Source organism: Salmo salar, chromosome ssa09, assembly GCF_905237065.1.
Source record: "Salmo salar chromosome ssa09, Ssal_v3.1, whole genome shotgun sequence".
NCBI classification, from domain to species: Eukaryota; Metazoa; Chordata; class Actinopteri; order Salmoniformes; family Salmonidae; genus Salmo; species Salmo salar.
In genome coordinates, this window is record NC_059450.1 from 112,471,577 (window position 1) to 112,490,748 (window position 19,172).

The window sequence follows — 19,172 nt, forward strand, 5'->3', positions numbered from 1 at the left end:
GTATTGTACAATGCATACTAGGCCTATGTGTTTTAAGGTGTGTTCGCACGTCAAGGTTTGTGTTTGTGTGTGTTAAGGTGTGTGTCTGTCTGCGCTAAGATATGTGTGTGTGTGTGTGTGTGTGTGTGTGTGTGTGTGTGCGCGTATGCTGCCTCAGCAGATTGCTATTCCCCCATCTGCCCCTGTAGAGAGTCATATGAGGGTGTAGTGTACAATTGAAGGGAAGGATTGAAACTGGTTACTTGTTAACTCCTGGCACTCACCGGCAGCCTGAAATAGAAGCTGAACAGTGGGGCCTGGTTCGCTAATGAATTATTGGACCCCCTTGTGGATTTTTTTTTACATTTTGGACCCCCTTGTGGCCCCCCTAAATGTGGAGTATGATATTAATTTTACATAACACATTTTTGCTTTTTTTTTTACATCCGTTATTAGACAGTGGCAACGATGATGATTATGAACATGGTCTTTTGCCTGCTAATGCCTGCAATGCAGTGAAGAAAACGATATGACAACAATAACGTCAAATGTAACTGGCCCCTCTAACAGTACAACTGGCCCCAGCTTGGCCCCCCCAGTTGAAATGGTCTAGAACCGTCACTGATTAGAGCCCTCATCCACTCCTTCCTTCCCTCCCCTCCTTTTCTTTTTTTCCCCTTCTTCCTTTTTTGCCAAGATAATCTTTTTATATTCTGCCATGACAGATGCTGTGCTTGGTGCACCATTGTTCCCCATCAGTTTCTGGGGTTTGCGACGTACGCAAGCCAAAAAGAGTTCCACATGTGATTTCAATACGGCGAAGCATCCCCTCCGCTCCTCTATACCGTGCACGTTCTTCTTTGTGTACGAAAAGTGTTTTCAATCTATGGACTAGTTTTTTTCAGGGAGGACAAAATGTTTGGGAGTGAGAGAGTGGCATTGTTTCTCATTCCATAATAGGGAGTTTTTTTTTCTGATTAGGCAAAGTTTCTAATTGAGGCGACCTGAAAAGGACTCTGGCTATTGAAGGAACTAGGGAGGGGATTGATTGCTCTCTCGCTCCTCTCTCTCTCTCAGGAGGAGAGATGCTGACACACTGACACAGTCGGTTAAGTGGGCATTGTGTCAAGAAGCAGTGCAGCTTGGTTGGGTTGTGTTTCGGAGGACGCACGGCTCTTGACCTTCACCTCTCTCGAGTCCGTATGGGAGTTGCAGCGATGAGACAAGACTGTAACTACCAATTGGATACCACGAAATTGGGGAGAATTAAAAACTTCTGTCAGGTTGGATGGGGAGCGTTGCTGCACAGCATTTTCAGGTCTCTCCAGAGATGTTTGATTGGCTTCAAGTCCGAGCTCTGGCAGGGCCACTCAATGACATTGTGACTTTCCCCAGAAGCCACTCCTGCTTTGTCTTGGCTGTGTGCTTAGGGTCGTTGTCCTGTTGAAAGGTGAACTTTCACACCAGTCTGAGGTCTTGAACCTGCTCCAGAGGGCTTTCATCAAGGATCTCTCTGTACTTTGCTCCATTCATCTTTGCCTCGATCCTGACTAGTCTCCCAGTCCCTGCCGCTGAACAACATCCCCACAGCATGATTCTGCCACCACTATGCTTCACCGTAGGGATGGTGCCAGGTTTCCTCCAGACGTGACGCTTTGTATTCAGGCCAAAGAGTTTAATCTTGGTTTCCTCAGACCAGAGAATCTTGTTTCTCATGGTCTGAGAGTCTTTAGGTGCCTTTTGGCAAACTCCAAGCGGGCTGTCATGTGCCTTTTACTTAGGAGTGGCTTTCGTTCTTCTGGAAGGTTCTCCTATCTCCACAGAGATGGGAGAACTCTAGAGCTGTCAGAGTGACAATTAGGTTCTTGGTCATCTCCCTGACCAAGGCCCTTCTCCCCCGATTGCTCAGTTTGGCCGGGTGGCCAGCTGTAGGAAGAGTCTTGCTGGTTCCAAACTTCTTCCATTTAAGATTGATGAAGGCCGTTGTGTTCTTGGGGACCTTTAATGCTGCAGAAATGTTTTGGTACCCTTCCCAAGATCTGTGCCTCATCACACTCCTATCTCGGAGCTCTATGGACAATTCCTTCTTTCTCATGGCTTGGTTTTTGCGCTGACATGCACTGTCAACTGTGGGACCTTGAATAGACAGGTGTGTGCCTTTCCAAATCATGTCCAATCAATTGAATTTACCACAGGTGGACTCAAGGATGATCGATGGAAACAGGATGCACCTGAGCACAATTTCGAGTCTCATAGCAAAGGATCTTTATATGTTTTTTCTTTTTAGTAAATTTGCAAACATTTAAAAAAAACAGTTTTAGCTGTGTCATTATGGGGTATTGTGTGTAGATTGCTGAAGATTTTTTTTTATTTAATCCATTTTAGAATAAGGCTGTAACGTAACAAAATGTGGAAGAAGTCAAGAGTTCTGAATACTTTCCGAAGGCAGAGGGAAAGAAGAAGAGGGACAGGGAAACACTAGCCTCCTACTTCATTCATTCGGATAGACTTCTTTGTCTATACTGTGTTCTATGATCCACCAGTGCCTCAGTTACACTTACAGGTAGTGATTAGAAGGATGGGAGTGTATTGAGAAACTTACGAGAGATGAGATACTAGTATAGATGACGATGATGAGAAGGATGGCGATATTGACAATAATGACGATGATGATGACGACGAGAATGATAGTGATAATGACAATGATAAAGGTGACCAATTTGACCCTGGAGCAGTTGTCATAAGGCAGGGCTATGGTCCTGCTTTATTATTAAGCGGCGCTCCCCTCATCTCGCTAAACTATTAATGTGCTGTGAACTATCAGATATTACCTAGGTGGACTGTCAGGTCTCCCCTGGTAACGCTCTCTCTAACCCTCTCACTGACCTGCTCACTCTTAAACGCCCTCTCACAACTCCCTCTAAACTCTTAGTACTAACTCGTCACTCACTCATTCACTCAATTAATCAATAAATCAAACAAATTATATTGGTATAGTTTTTTTCAACTGTAAGCTATAAATAGACAGACAGTCACACACTCCATATGTATGACCTCCCAGGAATGTATTGGGTAAACACCACCCCTTATTGACTGTACTTAACCCTCTTTTGGGAGCAACCTAAAGTGGAGAATGGGTTATCCCACTTTTAATGGAGTTATTTTGGGGATTATGCTTTTTGTGTTTGTTGCTAAGAGTAGTACATTGTGTCCAGTGAGCTTGGAGAGAGGAGGTGTGACTCTGTGTCAGGGGGGCGGGGGCACACAGATCTGATTTAAAAACATAATCTGAGTCCCAAATGGAACCATATTCCCTATATAGTGCACTACTTTTGACCAGGACTCATAGGCCTCTGGTCAAAAGTAGTGCACTATAAAGGGAAAGCGGTGCCATTTGGGACGCTACCCCCGACTTTTGCTGTGCTTCCATTGTAGAGGGGAACAAGTAACAGCCCCTGCTCCGGCCTTACCATTCATTACCTCTGCCCCACCATCCCTTCCTCCTTCCCCTATCTTCTTAACAGTTTAAACAGGAGAAATCCAAGGGAAAGGGGGATACCTAGTCAGTTGTACAACTAAGAGCTACTATCTCTCTGTGTATATACGCACAGGAGTACAGTTTAAATTGGTGGGGACCTATTCAAACGGAGCTATGGAGATGACAATCAGGTTTTGAGAGCGGAGTCGTTCATATCTTATTGTACAGCGACAGCCTAGTACCTCCTCTAGTCACTTTATTCCATTCAAACCTCATGCACGCACAAACGCACACAGACACCGTTAATTCACCAACATGCTGGCGCCACCGGCATCAGACTACTTGAATGTGAGGAGAGAGTTGATCAGTGGACCCTGCGTCGGTTGGATAAGCCTCCTCTCTCTCTCTCTCTCTCTCTCTCTCTCTCTCTCTCTCTCTCTCTCTCTCTCTCTCTCTCCCTCTCTCTCCCTCTCTCCCTCTCTCCCTCCCACTTTAATAAACCTTCCTGCCGTGTTTATCAGGTGTCTAACAACATATGAATGCTCAATGACATGGTTGGTTGATGAGGTGCGACGTCGCACTGACTGATGATATGATGACTTCTCCTACATACCGTCACTCACTCCTCTGTCTTTTTCTGTCTATCACCCTCTTTCACGCTTTCGTTCCCTTTCTTTCTCTCTCTCACTTTCTTTCTGTCTCTCTTCTTTAACACACATTCCCGACATCTGTTAATCAGGTGCCTAACAATATCTCTCTCTCCTCTGTTATTTGACAGCAGTCATCTTACCCACCCCCGATTCATTTTCTAGGAGCTGTCTCTCGGCGTCTGCCTTCGTGAAGGGTACCCTGTCTTGTGGGGACAAGTTTATTGCTTTTATGCCTTGTTTGGTGATACATTGGTACCTAGTGGTTACTCTGTGTGGTGGGTTGTGTAGTGTTTAACTCATGGTGAGGGGAGAGTGTGTACGAAGTATGAGCAAACGTCTACAGAGCTTTAAATCAGCTATACAGGCGTGTGTGTGGCTTAGCTTTCTACTGTTTGGTTAGTTGCGAGGGCCGTGCACTGTTCTTGTAATACAGGGTTGTCCGTATGATGCGTTTTGTCTTCCTAATACGTGATGTCCTCCTATGATCCAAGCTGTCCTCCTAATACATGATGCCTTTACACTGATGAGCACTGAACTAATGGACCCCCCCTCTGGAAAATCCAATGGCTTTGCTTCCTTTGCACCTCAAGTCCCTCTGTCGCCTTCATTCATGCTGACTCGAGGTATTCACCTCCGCCATGTCAAGTAGAGGGAATACGTGAGAAAGAAAGAAGAGCGAGGTAGATGAGGGAGAGCGAGGTAGATGAGGGAGAGCGAGGTAGATGGGGGAGAGAGAGGGAGAGCGAGGTAGATGAGGGAGAGCGAGGTAGATGGGGGAGAGAGAGGGAGAGCGAGGTAGATGAGGGAGAGCGAGGTAGATGAGGGAGAGCGAGGTAGATGGGGGAGAGAGAGGGAGAGCGAGGTAGATGAGGGAGAGCGAGGTAGATGAGAGAGGGAGAGCAAGTTAGTAGGGGGGAGAGAGGGAGAAAGAGGTAGAGCGAGGTAGATGGGGGAGAGAGAGGGAGTGCGAGGTAGATGGAGAGAGAGCGAGAGATGTAGATGTGGGCGAGAGAGAGATGTAGATGTGGGCTAATGTTGCTGACAAGGCCAAACATTAGACTAACATGCTGACTAGACGGGGTGCGTGTGTCCGCCTGCTCTATCGCACGCATGTTGATTTTGTCCACCCACACCAGACGCGATCAGGACACGCAAGTTGAAATATCAAAACGAACTCTGAACCAACTAAATTAATTTGGGGACAGGTCGAAAATAATTAAACATTTATGGCAATTTAGCTAGCTAGCTTGCTGTTGCTAGCTAATTTGTCCTGGGATATAAACATTGGGTTGTTATTTTACCTGAAATGCACAAGGTCCTCTACTCTGACAATTAATCCACAGATAAAAGGGTAAACCGAGTTCGTTTCTAGTAATCTCTCCTCCTTCAGGCTTCTTCTTCTATGGACTTTATATTTATTTATTTTATTTATTTATTTAACTTATATGGCGGTTGGCAACCAACTTTAAGGTGCATTATCACCACCGACTGGAGTGTGGACCTCAGTTCATCTTTCAATCACCCACGTGGGTATATGCTTCTAAAAACCAATGAGGAGATGGAAGAGGCGGGACTTGCAGCGCGTCAAGCTTCACAAATAGAACTAAGTTCTATTTTAGCGCCTGGCTACGCAGACGATTGTTGCCGCGTGCGAGCAGTGTGGGTGCAATGATTGAATAACATGTATGTGTACATTTATTTTGCAACGCACGCGACGCGAGCGGTGTGGTCAGCATGTTAGACAGATCTTCAGCCTCTCAGCCCCCAGACAGTCTCCTAGTCATGCCTCTCTCCCTCCAGCTGATGGATACGCCAGACATCTCCAATTTGCTAATATTGACCGACAGCAAAAGGGCCGAGCATTAAATGGAGCTCTTTCTAACACGTTGACTTGTTTGTCCTCTTTTACTTCATTAAGTAGGGATAAATAATGATACTTTTTACGGGAACAAACACAGGACCAAGTTTTAATTTATTAATTTATTTATTTGTTCCTTTCCTTCGATGCTGTTGGTTTACTGATTTTGCGAGGGCAGCATGCTCTGTTGCCAGGGTTGGCAATTTGGCGGTTTGGTGTCTTAACCGACTGAAGTGGGCAAATGCTCACCTTCGATGGCCACTGGCAAGCTGGAGAAGTGTGCTCTTCACGGATGAATCCCGGTTTCAATTGTGCCGGACAGATGGCAGACAGAATGTATGGCGTTGTGTGGGTGAGCGGTTTGCTGATGTCGACGTTGTGAACAGAGTGCCCCATGGTAGTGGTGGAGTTATGGTATGGGCAGGCATAAGCTACACAATGGCATCTTATCGATGGCCATTTGAATTCACAGAGATACGTGACGAGATCCTGAGGCCCATTTTCATGCCATTCATCTGCTGCCATCACCTCATGTTTCAGCATGATAATGCACAGCCCCATGACGCAAGGATCTGTACACAAATCCTGGAATCTGAAAATGTCCCTGTTCTTCCATGGCCTGCGTACTCGTTGAGCATGTTTGGGATGCTCTAGATCGACGTGTACGACGGCGTGTTCCAGTTCCCACCAATATCCAGTTACTTCGCACAGCCATTGATGAGGAGTGGCACAACATTCCACAGGCCACAATCAACAGCCTGATCAACTCTATGCGAAGGAGATGTGTCACACTGCATGAGGCAAATGGTGGTCAAACCAGATATTGACTGGTATTCTGATCCACACCCCTACTTTTTTTTAAGGTACTGTATCTGTGACAAACAGATGCATATCTGTATTCCCAGTCATGTGAAATCCATAGGTTAGGGCCTAATGAATTCATTTCAATTGACTGATTTACTTTTTTGAACTGTAACTCAGTAAAATCATTGAAGTTGTTGCATGTTGCGTTTATATTTTTGTTCAGTGTAGTTATTGTGTGTGGCTCACAACTAATGTAGACTGGCTCATAAATAAGCTATTCAATCATATAAGCATATCTGCAGGTTATTAGTATCCCATAGTGTTGCAAAATTCTATTAACTTATCCAGAAATAATTGAAGAACCGGGATTTCTGGAAAACCTGGGAATTTTGAGAAAGGTACCGGAATTTGCAACCCTAGTATGTCATACCGTGTGTGTGTGTGTTACGGTGGTGTGGCTGTGCCTGGTTTAGTTTTACCTCAAGGGGAAGTGATGTTACAAGGTCACCCCTACACTATGTCTCACTGATTGTTATTAAAATAACATTAAACAAACCACTATGAAACATTGGAGACCAGTCAGAGCTTGTGCAGGGTGGAGTCCATAGTGCCAACTCCTACCTCCCGCTCTGTCTTTCCATCACTCGTTCTTTCTCTCCTCTGTCTCTTTTCCTTCTCCTCCTCCTCCTCATCTGTCTCTCTTTCTTTCTATTGTCTCTCTCTCTTCCTCTCTCTCTTTTCCTCTCTTCGTCTCCTCTCCTCTAGTTTGCCTCCTGTGCGTGTAGAACCAGCCACTTCCATCTCGGCGGCCTTGTGTTACACCAACATTACTATCTGCGCTGCCTCAAATACAAATTGGACGGACAGCCCCTGACAGTTTTTCAATATTATTGCATTAAACCAAGTGGATTTTGATTGATAACCTAATATTCTGCTAATGCAAAACATAAATCATGGCAAGTATATTAATTATTTAATATTGCAGGCCTAATTCAGAAATCGATGCGGCCCCGTTGAAGGCAGAGGGAGGGACAGAGGGATGGAGGGAGACGGGGATGGATGGATGGAGGGGTGAGGGAAGGAGAAGGAAAAAGCCCAGGAGTCCCTACAGACCTGATGAGAGAGAGAAAATATGATGTTTAGAAAAAGAGATGGAGAGTGTTAAAGGGCCCTGTGTGAGTCCTCCTCTCTCTGTGTACTGCTTGTTCTGTATTCATTTGCCAATAACATGATCCTCCTGTCTTGTGTTTCCCTCTGGCCTAGAGGCCTCTAATGGAATGAGCTGTCCCTTCGGTCCTGGGATGGGGGGTGGGGGGGTTATTGATGAAGTCATGACAGCACTAGGCATTGAGGGGGAGGGAGAAAAAGACTATGCCTCGAGATACAGTAGATAGACAGAGAGAGGGACAGATATGGAGGGGGAAAGAGCGAGGAGAGACTAGAAAGAGAATGAGAGTGTGGGAGCATAATTTAACTGCAGCCCCAGCTCTTGCTCCATGTAAAATTGTTTCCCGTTAATTGCGCTTCATTAGGGGATTACAGCACACTGTCACCGTGGTAACAAATGTCTGCCTGTTTCTTTCCTCCCAGGCAGCTCATGTATAATAAATGCGGGCAGTGTGTTACGGCCAATGTAATGTAATAAAAACTAGATGACGATTTTCTTAAGTGTTGACATACAGGCTCAGCCAGTGACTGATGCAGGAATGAACAACTCAACTGAATTGTCTTTTTGTTGTGGAGGAGATGAGAAATCGCAGATTAGCTTTGTGCCACTTGGGAGGGGGGGTGGTATCGGGGTACCATCGTGACAATTAGGAGAAAGGTGGTTAGGGACATAGGTATGGGGAGGGGGGCAACAGGGTGGCAGAGAGAGAGGAGAGATTTGATTGAGTTTTGGTGTAAAAATGGTGTAGATTTATACTGTGATGCTGCTGGCTACATTAGGAGCTGAAGTCTGTCGATAAGTATTTCTTTCTTTCTTTCTTTCTTTCTTTCTTTCTTTCTTTCTTTCTTTCTTTCTTTCTTTCTTTCTTTCTTTCTTTCTTTCTTTCTTTCTTTCTTTCTTTCTTTCTTTCTTTCTTTCTTTCTTTCTTTCTTTCTTTCTTTCTTTCTTTCTTTCTTTCTTTCTTTCTTTCTTTCTTTCTTTCTTTCTTTCTTTCTTTCTTTCTTTCTTTCTTTCTTTCTTTCTTTCTTTCTTTCTTTCTTTCTTTCTTTCTTTCTTTCTTTCTTTCTTATATATGAGCACGCACACAAGCCAAAAGGCCTGCCATGGCCAGCGTATGGGTTGTCAGCAGAGAGGGGGGGGGAACTGTTTGCTTTCTCTTGATCTTTTGAGTTCCTCTGCTACAATTTTGAAATGTGCCAAAAATGCATCTATTATTTACTGCCAATTTGCTCTTTTAAATCGACTGTTTTTCCCTCCTCCTCCTCTCTCCATTCGGTGGATGCTGCTACACTGATGATAATAATAATACATACATTTTTTTATTAATTATTCCTCGGTAATAAGCACATCGTTTCCCCTTCTGTAGTGATAGGGTTATTAGCATGGCAAAGTTCAGAAAACGTCAGGGCAACACACACACGTATATCATCAGCCTGTCTGTCTGTGGAAGGTTAACAATTAAGCCAATTATTTTTCTGTGTGTATGTTTTTCTTTTGATTAAGCAAAGCCCCTTTTTGATGCAATCAGGACAAATTTTGGTCATGGTTGCATCCCAATGGCACCCTTATCCCTTTATAGTGTGCTACTTTTGACTCTAGTCAAAAGTAGTGCATTTTAAAGGGAGTAGTGTGCCATTTGGGACACTGACTGTAAGATTGATAGAGAACTGGGAGCGGCATAGGATGAATTAGATCAAAGATTGTCTATTATATTGACAAGATATTTGAGTGACCACACAACAATGGAAATACATGTCCTCATAGATGGATGTCAGGCAGGAGGAGGCAAGATCAGGTGGGACCGTTCTAGCCAATGAGAGGGCAGATGCGCGTGTGAACAACAGGCCATAGAGGTAGATAGAACACTCATCTTTGTATCTGTGCCATTATATTGTCTTTGACAGCATGGGCAGTGCGACTGAGGATTTGTCCATTTTAAAGTAGTAAATGTTCTTCTTCATTGGCTGATTGCTCCCATCTCATAGAAATCCCCACCCGGTTGACTACTTTAACTTCTAGCGTCCCACCTGCGGGACACAGCCAGTGAAATATCAGGGCGGAAAATTCAAAAACAACAAAATGTCATAATTCAACTTTCTCAAACATACGACTATTTTACACCATTTTAAAGATACACTTCTCGTTAATCTAACCACATTGTCCGATTTCAAAAAGGCTTTACAGCGAAAGCAAAACATTAGATTATGTTAGGAGAGTACATAGACAAAAATAATCACTCAGCCATTTTCCAAGCAAGGACATGTGTCAATAAAACCCAAAACACAGCGAAATGAAGCACTAACCTTTGACGGTCTTCATCAGATGACACTCCTAGGACATTATGTTACACAATACATGTATGTTTTGTTCGATAAAGTTCATATTTATATCCAAAAACAGAATTTTACATTGATATTCAGAAAATGTATTCCCACCAAAACGTCCAGTGAATGTGCACATCAATTTACAAAAATACTCATCATAAACGTTGCCAAAATACATAACAATTATTTTAAGAATTATAGATAGACTACTCCTTTATGCAACCGCTGTGTCAGATTTTAAAATAGCTTTACGGAGAAAGCACATTTTTCAATATTCTGAGTACATAGCTCAGCCATCACGGCGACCCGCCAAATTCGGGGCAACCTAAACTCAGAATTAGTATTAGAAATATTGTATTACCTTTGCTGATCTTCGTCAGAATGCACTCCCAGGACTGCTACTTCCACAATAAATTTTGTTTTTGTTCCAAATAATCCATATTTATGTCCAAATACCTCCATTTTGTTCGTGCGTACAGATCACTTATCCAAAGGCATAACGCGCGAGCGCGGAATGAGAGACGAAAAGTCAAAATGTTCCATTACCGTACTTAGAAGCATGTCAAACGCTGTTTAAAATCAATCTTTATGGTATTTTTAACGTAAAATTGCGATAATATTCCAACCGGACCATAGCATATTCATTCAAGGAGAAAAAGAAGGAGGGGCGCGCTCGCGGGACCGAGCATATCCAATCCCTTTGTTGCCTGGCAGACCACTCAGTAACTGAGCTCCTATTATCTGCCCAGTGACAGGAAAATGCTCAAACATTTTACATTTAAGTCATTTAGCAGACGCTCTTATCCAGAGCGACTTACAAATTGGTGCATTCACCTTATGATATCCAGTGGAACAACCACTTTACAATAGTGCATCTAAATCTTTTAGGGGGGGGGTTAGAAGGATTACTTTATCCTATCCTAGGTATTCCTTAAAGAGGTGGGGTTTCAGGTGTCTCCGGAAACCACTTTCTGAAGGCTTTAGACAGCCAATGGAAGCCTTAGGAAGTGCAACGTCACCCCACAGACACTGGAGCTTCGATAGAGAAGCAAAAGAAGAACTCCAATTCCCAGACTTTTCACTTCCTGCTTGGATTTTCTCAGGTTTTTGCCTGCCATATGAGTTCTGTTATACTCACAGACACCATTCAAACAGTTTTAGAAACTTCAGAGTGTTTTCTATCCAAATCTACTAATAATATGCATTTTCTAGTTTCTGGGCCAGAGTAGTAACCTGTTTAAATTGGGTACGTTTTTCATCCGGTCTTGAAAATACTGCCCCCTAACCCAGACAGGTTAAAATGGTGGAAGCCCTGAATTGCAATGTCCATGCTAAACGGGTTATATCCATGATGAGTCCTCTATCTATCTCTATGACAATGGGTACAACTCCGATATAAAGTTGTTTTTGGGTATGTTGCTGAAATGCCACTTATATCAGTGCATTCGTAACAACCTATCCATTACGAAACTTATTTTAGATCAAATAAGCCTCAGAAAATTAGCGATTACTTTTTTCAATGCCCAAATTCGACACTGTCATTGACCTCCATACAAAAATTCTGTGCTTCGTGGACAGATTTTGGGCAGAGTAAAACCTCTTGCTTCGTCTCTTCCCCTCTGACTGGATGTAGGGTATTTGCTAACTTGTACTTGCCTTTCTTGTTCACTTGCAGTTGTCTTTTCTTACTAGCACGGGTTTTGCTGATAGCCACTTTATTGAGGAAAGTTGACTTGTTATGGCTATGATATGTGGTTGTCTTACATAGCTACCTTAAGTCGAATGCACGGACTGTAAGTCGCTCTGGATAAGAGCGTTTGCTAAATGGCCAGAATGTAGCCTGTAAATGTTCAAACAGATGGGATCAGGGGAAAGGGACAATTTCATGGAAAGTTACCTGGAACCAGCTGAGTATCATGTCTTGTACAGCAATTACTATACCTTCAGAATACACGTGCGCACACACACAGAGTACTATCTTTATCCTAATGGTATCACATTTTGGTTGCCCAGAGCGATTGTTTGTTCCCTGTGTGTGTGTGTTCCCTCTCTAACACTCTGTATTGAAATGATAGCACAGTCTCTGACAGAGGAAGACAGGCCTCCTTTGAAATGCTTCTCCCTTTAAAACACCAAATGAACAACACCCCTTGATAAACAGCAATTATGAACGTTACACCGGGGATGGAAAGAGGGGTGGGGGTTAGGAGTGGGGTGTGTGCGCGTGTGTGTCTCTCTCGCTCTGTGTGTGTGTGTGTGTGTGTCTGTGCACGTGTGTGCGCATGCCTGTTGTAGCTTTTGTGTGATCCTTTTTATATTTAAAGAGTCGTAGCCAACACTTTATTTAACGAGGAGGAAATGTGTTCTTGTGTTGCAGGGACAGCACCTGCATCAAAGCAGCATTAGAACATCTGGTAAGTTCTAATTCCTGCTCCCTCACTATCCCCCTCACTGTTCACAGCCATCTTTGATATCTGCATCCCAAATGAACATGCATCAGAATGGGCTTTGAATGCTGAGAGAGAGAGAGAGAGAGAGAGAGAGAGAGAGAGAGAGAGAGAGAGAGAGAGAGAGAGAGAGAGAGAGAGAGAGAGAGAGAGAGAGAGAGAGAGAGAGAGAGAGAGAGAGAGAGAGAGAGAGAGAGAGAGAGAGAGAGAGAGAGAGTCAGGAAGGGGGGGGTCACTCCCTCTGGTTGTCCGTCCCCCCCTCTCTGTTGTTATTTCTGTCCCCCTTGGTCTTTTTGTTATGTTTTAAATTACTCTTTGATGTGGGGATGAAATGTGTGCGGGAGGGGAGAGAGACTGAAATTCTTTTGCCCTCTTGACGTTGGTGATGACTTGATGAGGCACATTTAACTCGGTCTCCCCTCTCATACACACAAGCACACATACGCATGCCAACACACTCACACACACGCACGCGCTCACACACACACACACACTCAATGAACCTTTCTACACATTTCATCAGTTATCTCATTGTATGTCTCTGGGTTTTAAATATTTTGGCAGTACTTCCTTGGTACCTCTTCTTTTCTCTCTTCCCCTCGCTCTCTCTACTTTCTCTCCTTTCTCTCATCTCTCTCTCTCTCTCTCTCTCTCTGTCATATGAAGTCTATACACGGGGCCGTTCCGGTGCGTCAGTCGGGCCCCCTGAAAAAGACCCCTGGGACGGTTCTGAAAATTTTATGACCAACATCTCTGGGATTCTTCTGTTCTCTCTCTAATACCGGGGTCAGAGTGCCATGCAACAAAGTGAAAAGGTTTTCCTCTCCTCTTTTTTGGGTGGGAACGAACATCAGATTCCAGGTGCCTTTTTTTTCCCATTTTCCTGATGATGGTGGGATGAATAATAGAAATAGGTCAAAAGGGGGTGATGGCACTCTGGATGTAAAGCCAGCCAGAGTCAACTCCCTTAGCCTAGAGTAGCCGTGCTCCCTGCATACTAAACCATCGCCCCGCATTTAAGGCACCATCCTACGCAAATTACCCACAATATGAAAGGTAAATGTTTTTTTTCTCAACGACCCCCAGCACCGCGAAAGCAGATGACCCCAAAGTTAGATTTTCTAATTTACAGATGCTGTAGGGCAGCAAACAATCTTTAGCGGCATTGCTAATCAAATTCAAGTGCCCCCAAATTCAGCCATGCAATTTTACATATTCCCTAATTCTTTGTGTTTTTATTATTTTTTTTTATGGTTTTGTGAGCCTACAGTGAAGAGGAGACAGGAAAGGTAGAATAATTAGGAGTCAGAAGGGAAGTGGGTCGGATTCGAACCCATTCTGACTGGTAGCCTAGGCTGGAGCACACTGGCCACATCCCTAATTCTGTTGGTTGGTTCGTGGTGCGTGTCTGGGTGTGTACAGTTTGTGTATGGTTTGTGTACTTATTGTGATGTTGTGTCAGACACTCAACCCTTACCTCTGTCCTTATGGTGCTCCCAAACAGATGAGGACACTAGCTCACTTGAGAGAGAAGAAAGGAGGGAGAGATCCATTGAGAGAGGGAGTGGGATGGAAGGAAAGAGAGGGAGAGGGAGTGAGAGACAGGGAGGGAGGGAGAGACTGTGAGGGAGAGATGGATGAAGAAAAGAGGAAGCGAGAGAGATGGATAGACGGTGAGGGAGAGATGGATGAAGAAAAGAGGAAGCGAGAGAGATGGATAGACAGTGAGGGAGAGATGGAGAAAGATAACAGTTGGCAACACCATGATACCATGTAACAGAGTACAGACTGGAGAGGGTGGTGGCCTAAAAACTCCAAGAAGATTTTATTGACTTCATCGGTAATGCCCTCTGTTTTCCTTCACCTGCCTCTACCCCCTACCTTCTGCAGTGAGAAGTTATGAGTCCCGCTCCTCTGACTGAACGGGAATAGCAGCAGAGAGGAGGACGAGCAGGTGGGTGGGGGGGGAGGCGCAGGCAGGGAGGAGGTCATTGATTTACTACTCTATAAAAGGACTGTGTGAATTATTCAAAAGAAGATTACATGCATAAACAGCAGGAATCAATATGGTCGTGCCCCAAATGGCACGCTGTTCACTTTATAGTGCACTGCTTTTGACCAGGGATTCCCTATGAGCCCTAGTCAAAAGCAGTGTTAAGCAGGGCACTATAAAGGGAATAGGGTTAATTGGGGATGCAGCCTCTGTGTAGGCACTTTTGCATTTAGGTAAACAGGAGGTAGCTAGCTATATATTCCTAATGTAAAGACCAGGTCTCTGGTTGGCTGGACTGAACTCCGCTATATGGCTGATGGATTGGACTGCATAGACTTCACAGATATCACTGTATTCAAGAGGCAACGCTATGTCACACACACACACACACACACACACACACACACACACACACACACACACACACACACACACACACACGCGCACGATAAACACCAACTGTATCTTATCTTTTTTTCTAGACCTCCAGAGTGGTTGCCCATATGACGGCATTACTTTGAAGAGCTCTAACGGCTTATTAACCACAATGGGACCACAGTAGGATCACAATAGGAGCACAGTGGGACGTCAGGCCTCTGGTAGTCAGACCTGTAGACCTGTAGAGTCCAGCCCCAGATGCTGGAGGATAATCTGTCTTTAGAGGTGGGGGGGGGGGGGATCTCAGCAGTCGGTCAGTCAGACTCCCTCTTGACCCTGACCCAGAGGTCAGAGGCCATGGTGCGCTGGACCTAACCCCCAAGAGGGCAGGGATGGAGACAGCCACAGCCTGGCTGTGTGTGTTTTCTCCAAAGTAGTGTGTGTGTGTGTGTGTGTGTGTGTGTGTGTGTGTGTGTGTGTGTGTGATCAAATTCCAGCAATGCTACAGTGTTTGTGTTTTTAGTTGACCTTTTAATGCCAGAGCCTGATTTTTAAGGCACTAATCATCACACGCACGTGTGCTCTGCTTGTATGTGCAACTGTATTTCAGTTCCATTTCCTGCTGGATATTTAAAATATATGCGAATATTGAATGTGTGTGTGGCTTATTTATGGTGGGTGTTTATGCACATGGGTAAATTGTGCTCCAGTCGTCAGGAAAGCCGGGGTATGTGGAAGTATCTGATTACGATTCGGGACAGAGGACAGTAAATAAAATCCTGTCCCGGGGTTTGGTGTTATAGCACCCTTTGGCACCCCCCTGTAAATGTACCCCCATAAACAACAATTTATCATCCCCTCAAGATGTATCACTGTTAAGAGAAGAGCAGATGGTCAAGTCCAAAATTATTGGCACCCTCCATAAAGATGACCAAGAAGACTGTATAAAATAAATCACACAAAGACTTAGCTATATTGTATGCAAAAAAAATGGGAACATTATATTAGTTTATACTAATACAATTGCTGAGAGAAAGAGATTTTGTTTAACAAATGATAAAACAAATTCTCTGAAAGATATGGGTCAGATGATAGCAGATACCCATAGACTTCCAGTCACTGCAAGCAGAGATAAAAAATGCTATTCACGAGTTCATCTGACTCTGGGGAATTAGATAAAGGGCCTCTTTGCCCTTTAAACTCATGTTTCCTCAGCGCTTTGTTGTCTTCTGGGCTCTGTGTGGAGGTTCAACTCTGATCAGGCCCTACGAGAGGCTTTAGATGATGCACCAAGTACACCAAACTAACCACCAGGATCACAGTCTTCTTCCAAACACTGCCAGAAACACATCCAGGTCTAGCTGGGGCAAGAGGACCACTATAGGAAGCCGTATCTTGAACGTGTGTAGTCCTTGTTCTCTTTCTTTAGAGCAGTGATGGGCAACTCCAGTCCTCTGGGGCCTGATTGGTGTCACTCTTTTACCCCAGCTAACACACCTGACTCCAATAATTAACTAATCATGATCTTCAGTTTAGAATGCAATTAGTTTAATCAGCTGTGTCTGCTAGGGATGGGGAAAAGTGTGAGACCACTCCGGCCCCCGAGGACTCGAGTTGTCCATCCCTGCTTTAGAGTGAATCAGAAGAGACTCCGTGATGATAGAAGAGATGAATGTATGTCCGTTTTAACCCCAACAGTGATCAGTTTTTTGAATGTGCCAAGTGACAGGAAGTTGTATGCAGAGTGGTAATAAGTGGCGACACGCATGCATGCATTCACGTTTTCCCTCTGTTATAAGGACTTTTCCCCCTCTGGTCTAAGGACTTTTGCCCTCCGGTCTAAGGACTTTTGCCCTCCGGTCTAAGGACTTTTGCCCTCTGGTCTAAGGACTTTTGCCCTCTGGTCTAAGGACTTTTGCCCTCTGGTCTAAGGACTTTTGCCCTCTGGTCTAAGGACTTTTGCCCTCTGGTCTAAGGACTTTTGCCCTCTGGTCTAAGGACTTTTGCCCTCTGGTCTAAGGACTTTTGCCCTCTGGTCTAAGGACTTTTGTCCTCTGGTCTAAGGACTTTTGCCCTCTGGTCTAAGGACTTTCGCCCTATGGTCTAATGAAATCCCAATGGCCCAGGGCAATGAAGGGGACATATTTTTGATCTTCTGTTGTTTTTTGGCCTATAACCCCTCACTAGTATTGCATCTATCTAAGTTCAGAATTAAAGCTGCAATATGTTATTTTATGGACAACCCAACCCGATTCACATAGAAATCCGAGTTATAAATCTGTCATTCTCATGGAAAGCAAGTCTAAAAAGCGTTAGATCTGTTCTATGTGCGCTATGTCTATACTTCCCGTTCTTAAGTTTTATTTTTGCATCTTTTACTTGTGGTTTTGTACACCAGCTTCAAACAGATGAAAATACAATATTTTTGGTTATTGAAAAGATATTTCACAGCGGTTTAGATGGTACAATGATTCTCTACACTATACTTGCTTATTTTGTCACATAAAGTAACATTTTGTTTGTCTTTTTCATTCAAAGTACCCACTGTTTTTGTTTATCAATACACACCACTCGGCCCAAATCAGAATTCATTTCTAGTTTTGAATAGTATTAAGTTAAGACAAAATATATTTGTTCAAATTACTGTGCGCCTTGATTCCTTTGCGATGAAGAGATGCTCAGTGTTTGACAGAGGCGTGCTTTGTTACGCCACCAGTCGCAGCCGGTGCAATAATTAGGTTCGCAATTAGCGCTGTGGTATGGGGTTTGTCTTATTTGTTTGGTTTAGTTTGTGGTGGTGTTATTTTGTCTGAATGAATGTGATCAGTAGGAATGAGGAGAGAAGAGTGCCAGTGTTAATTGCTCCCAGTGCTCTGCCTTAGTTTCTGTTTTTACACACGTGGGTGTGGGTGTACGTGTGTTCGCAAGCGCACACGCCACCACACACACACACACACACACACACACACACACACACACACACACACACACACACACACACACACACACACACACACACACACACAGAGGCTTGAGTCCCAGGTGACAGGCACACACACAGCGTGGCTCTGTGTACTAGTCCTGGGAGAGAGCTGACTGGTGCTAATCAGCCCAGATGCACAGCTGCTTAAAGAGGAGAAGTGGATAAAAGAGTAAGATCAATCGATACATAAAACATCAGATTCATCAGGATTACTGCCTCAATCAGCACTTAGTTAGCTCAGTTTATTCACAGGCTGGGGAGGGGGCATTAAGGATTTGGGGTAGATTTGGGTAAATGTTTGTGTTTATATGTTTGAGTGGGGTGTAGGATCAAATAATGTATGGTTTTAGGTAGAGTCCATAGTTAGTGTACAGTAGAACTGTGTTGTGCTGTGGACTTCATTCTAGGCTTGAGGAATCCCTCTTCTTGGGATGTTGTGTCATGGTCCTCTGGAGGTTTTTTCTAGTTCCTGTTTTTTTACCATGGACGTCTTGGGATGTTGTGTCATGGTCCTGGAGGTTTTTTCTAGTTCCTGTTTTTTTACCATGGATGTCTTGGGATGTTGTGTCATGGTCCTGGAGGTTTTTTCTAGTTCCTGTTTTTTTCCCATGGACGTCTTGGGATGTTGTGTCATGGTCCTGGAGGTTTTTTCTAGTTCCTGTTTTTTTACCATGGACATCTTGGGATGTTGTGTCATGGTCCTGGAGGTTTTTTCTAGTTCCTGTTTTTTTACCATGGACATCTTGGGATGTTGTGTCATGGTCCTCTGGAGGTTTTTGTCATCTGATGGCCCCAGTGCACTCGCACCCTAGTTTCATTACACACCACCCGTTGTTACTGTTGCCAAGCCCATCAAGGCGCTGATTGGTGAACCACTGATCCATTCACAGCTCTTTGTCTGTTGGCTTTTAACATAGTGCCTTCGGAAAGTATTCAGACCCCTCGACTTTTTCCACATTTTGTTAGGTTACAGCCTTATTCTAAAATACATTTAATTGTTTGTTTATTCTCATCAATCCATACACAATACCCTATAATGACAAAGCAAAAACAGGTTTTTAGAATTGTTGAAATATCACATTTACATAAGTTTAAAAAATATATATTTCA

At 44.0% G+C, this 19,172-nt stretch overlaps 1 protein-coding gene across 1 annotated transcript in view; it reads left to right on the plus strand.

The window, feature by feature from the left end:
* The window catches only part of rsrc1 (arginine/serine-rich coiled-coil 1), a 191,930-nt gene that overhangs the window by 65,085 nt on the left and 107,673 nt on the right, over window positions 1-19,172 (plus strand). Inside the window, 1 exon segment of the mRNA NM_001140733.1 lies at window positions 12,639-12,675. Coding sequence (NP_001134205.1) covers window positions 12,639-12,675 — 37 coding nt within the window.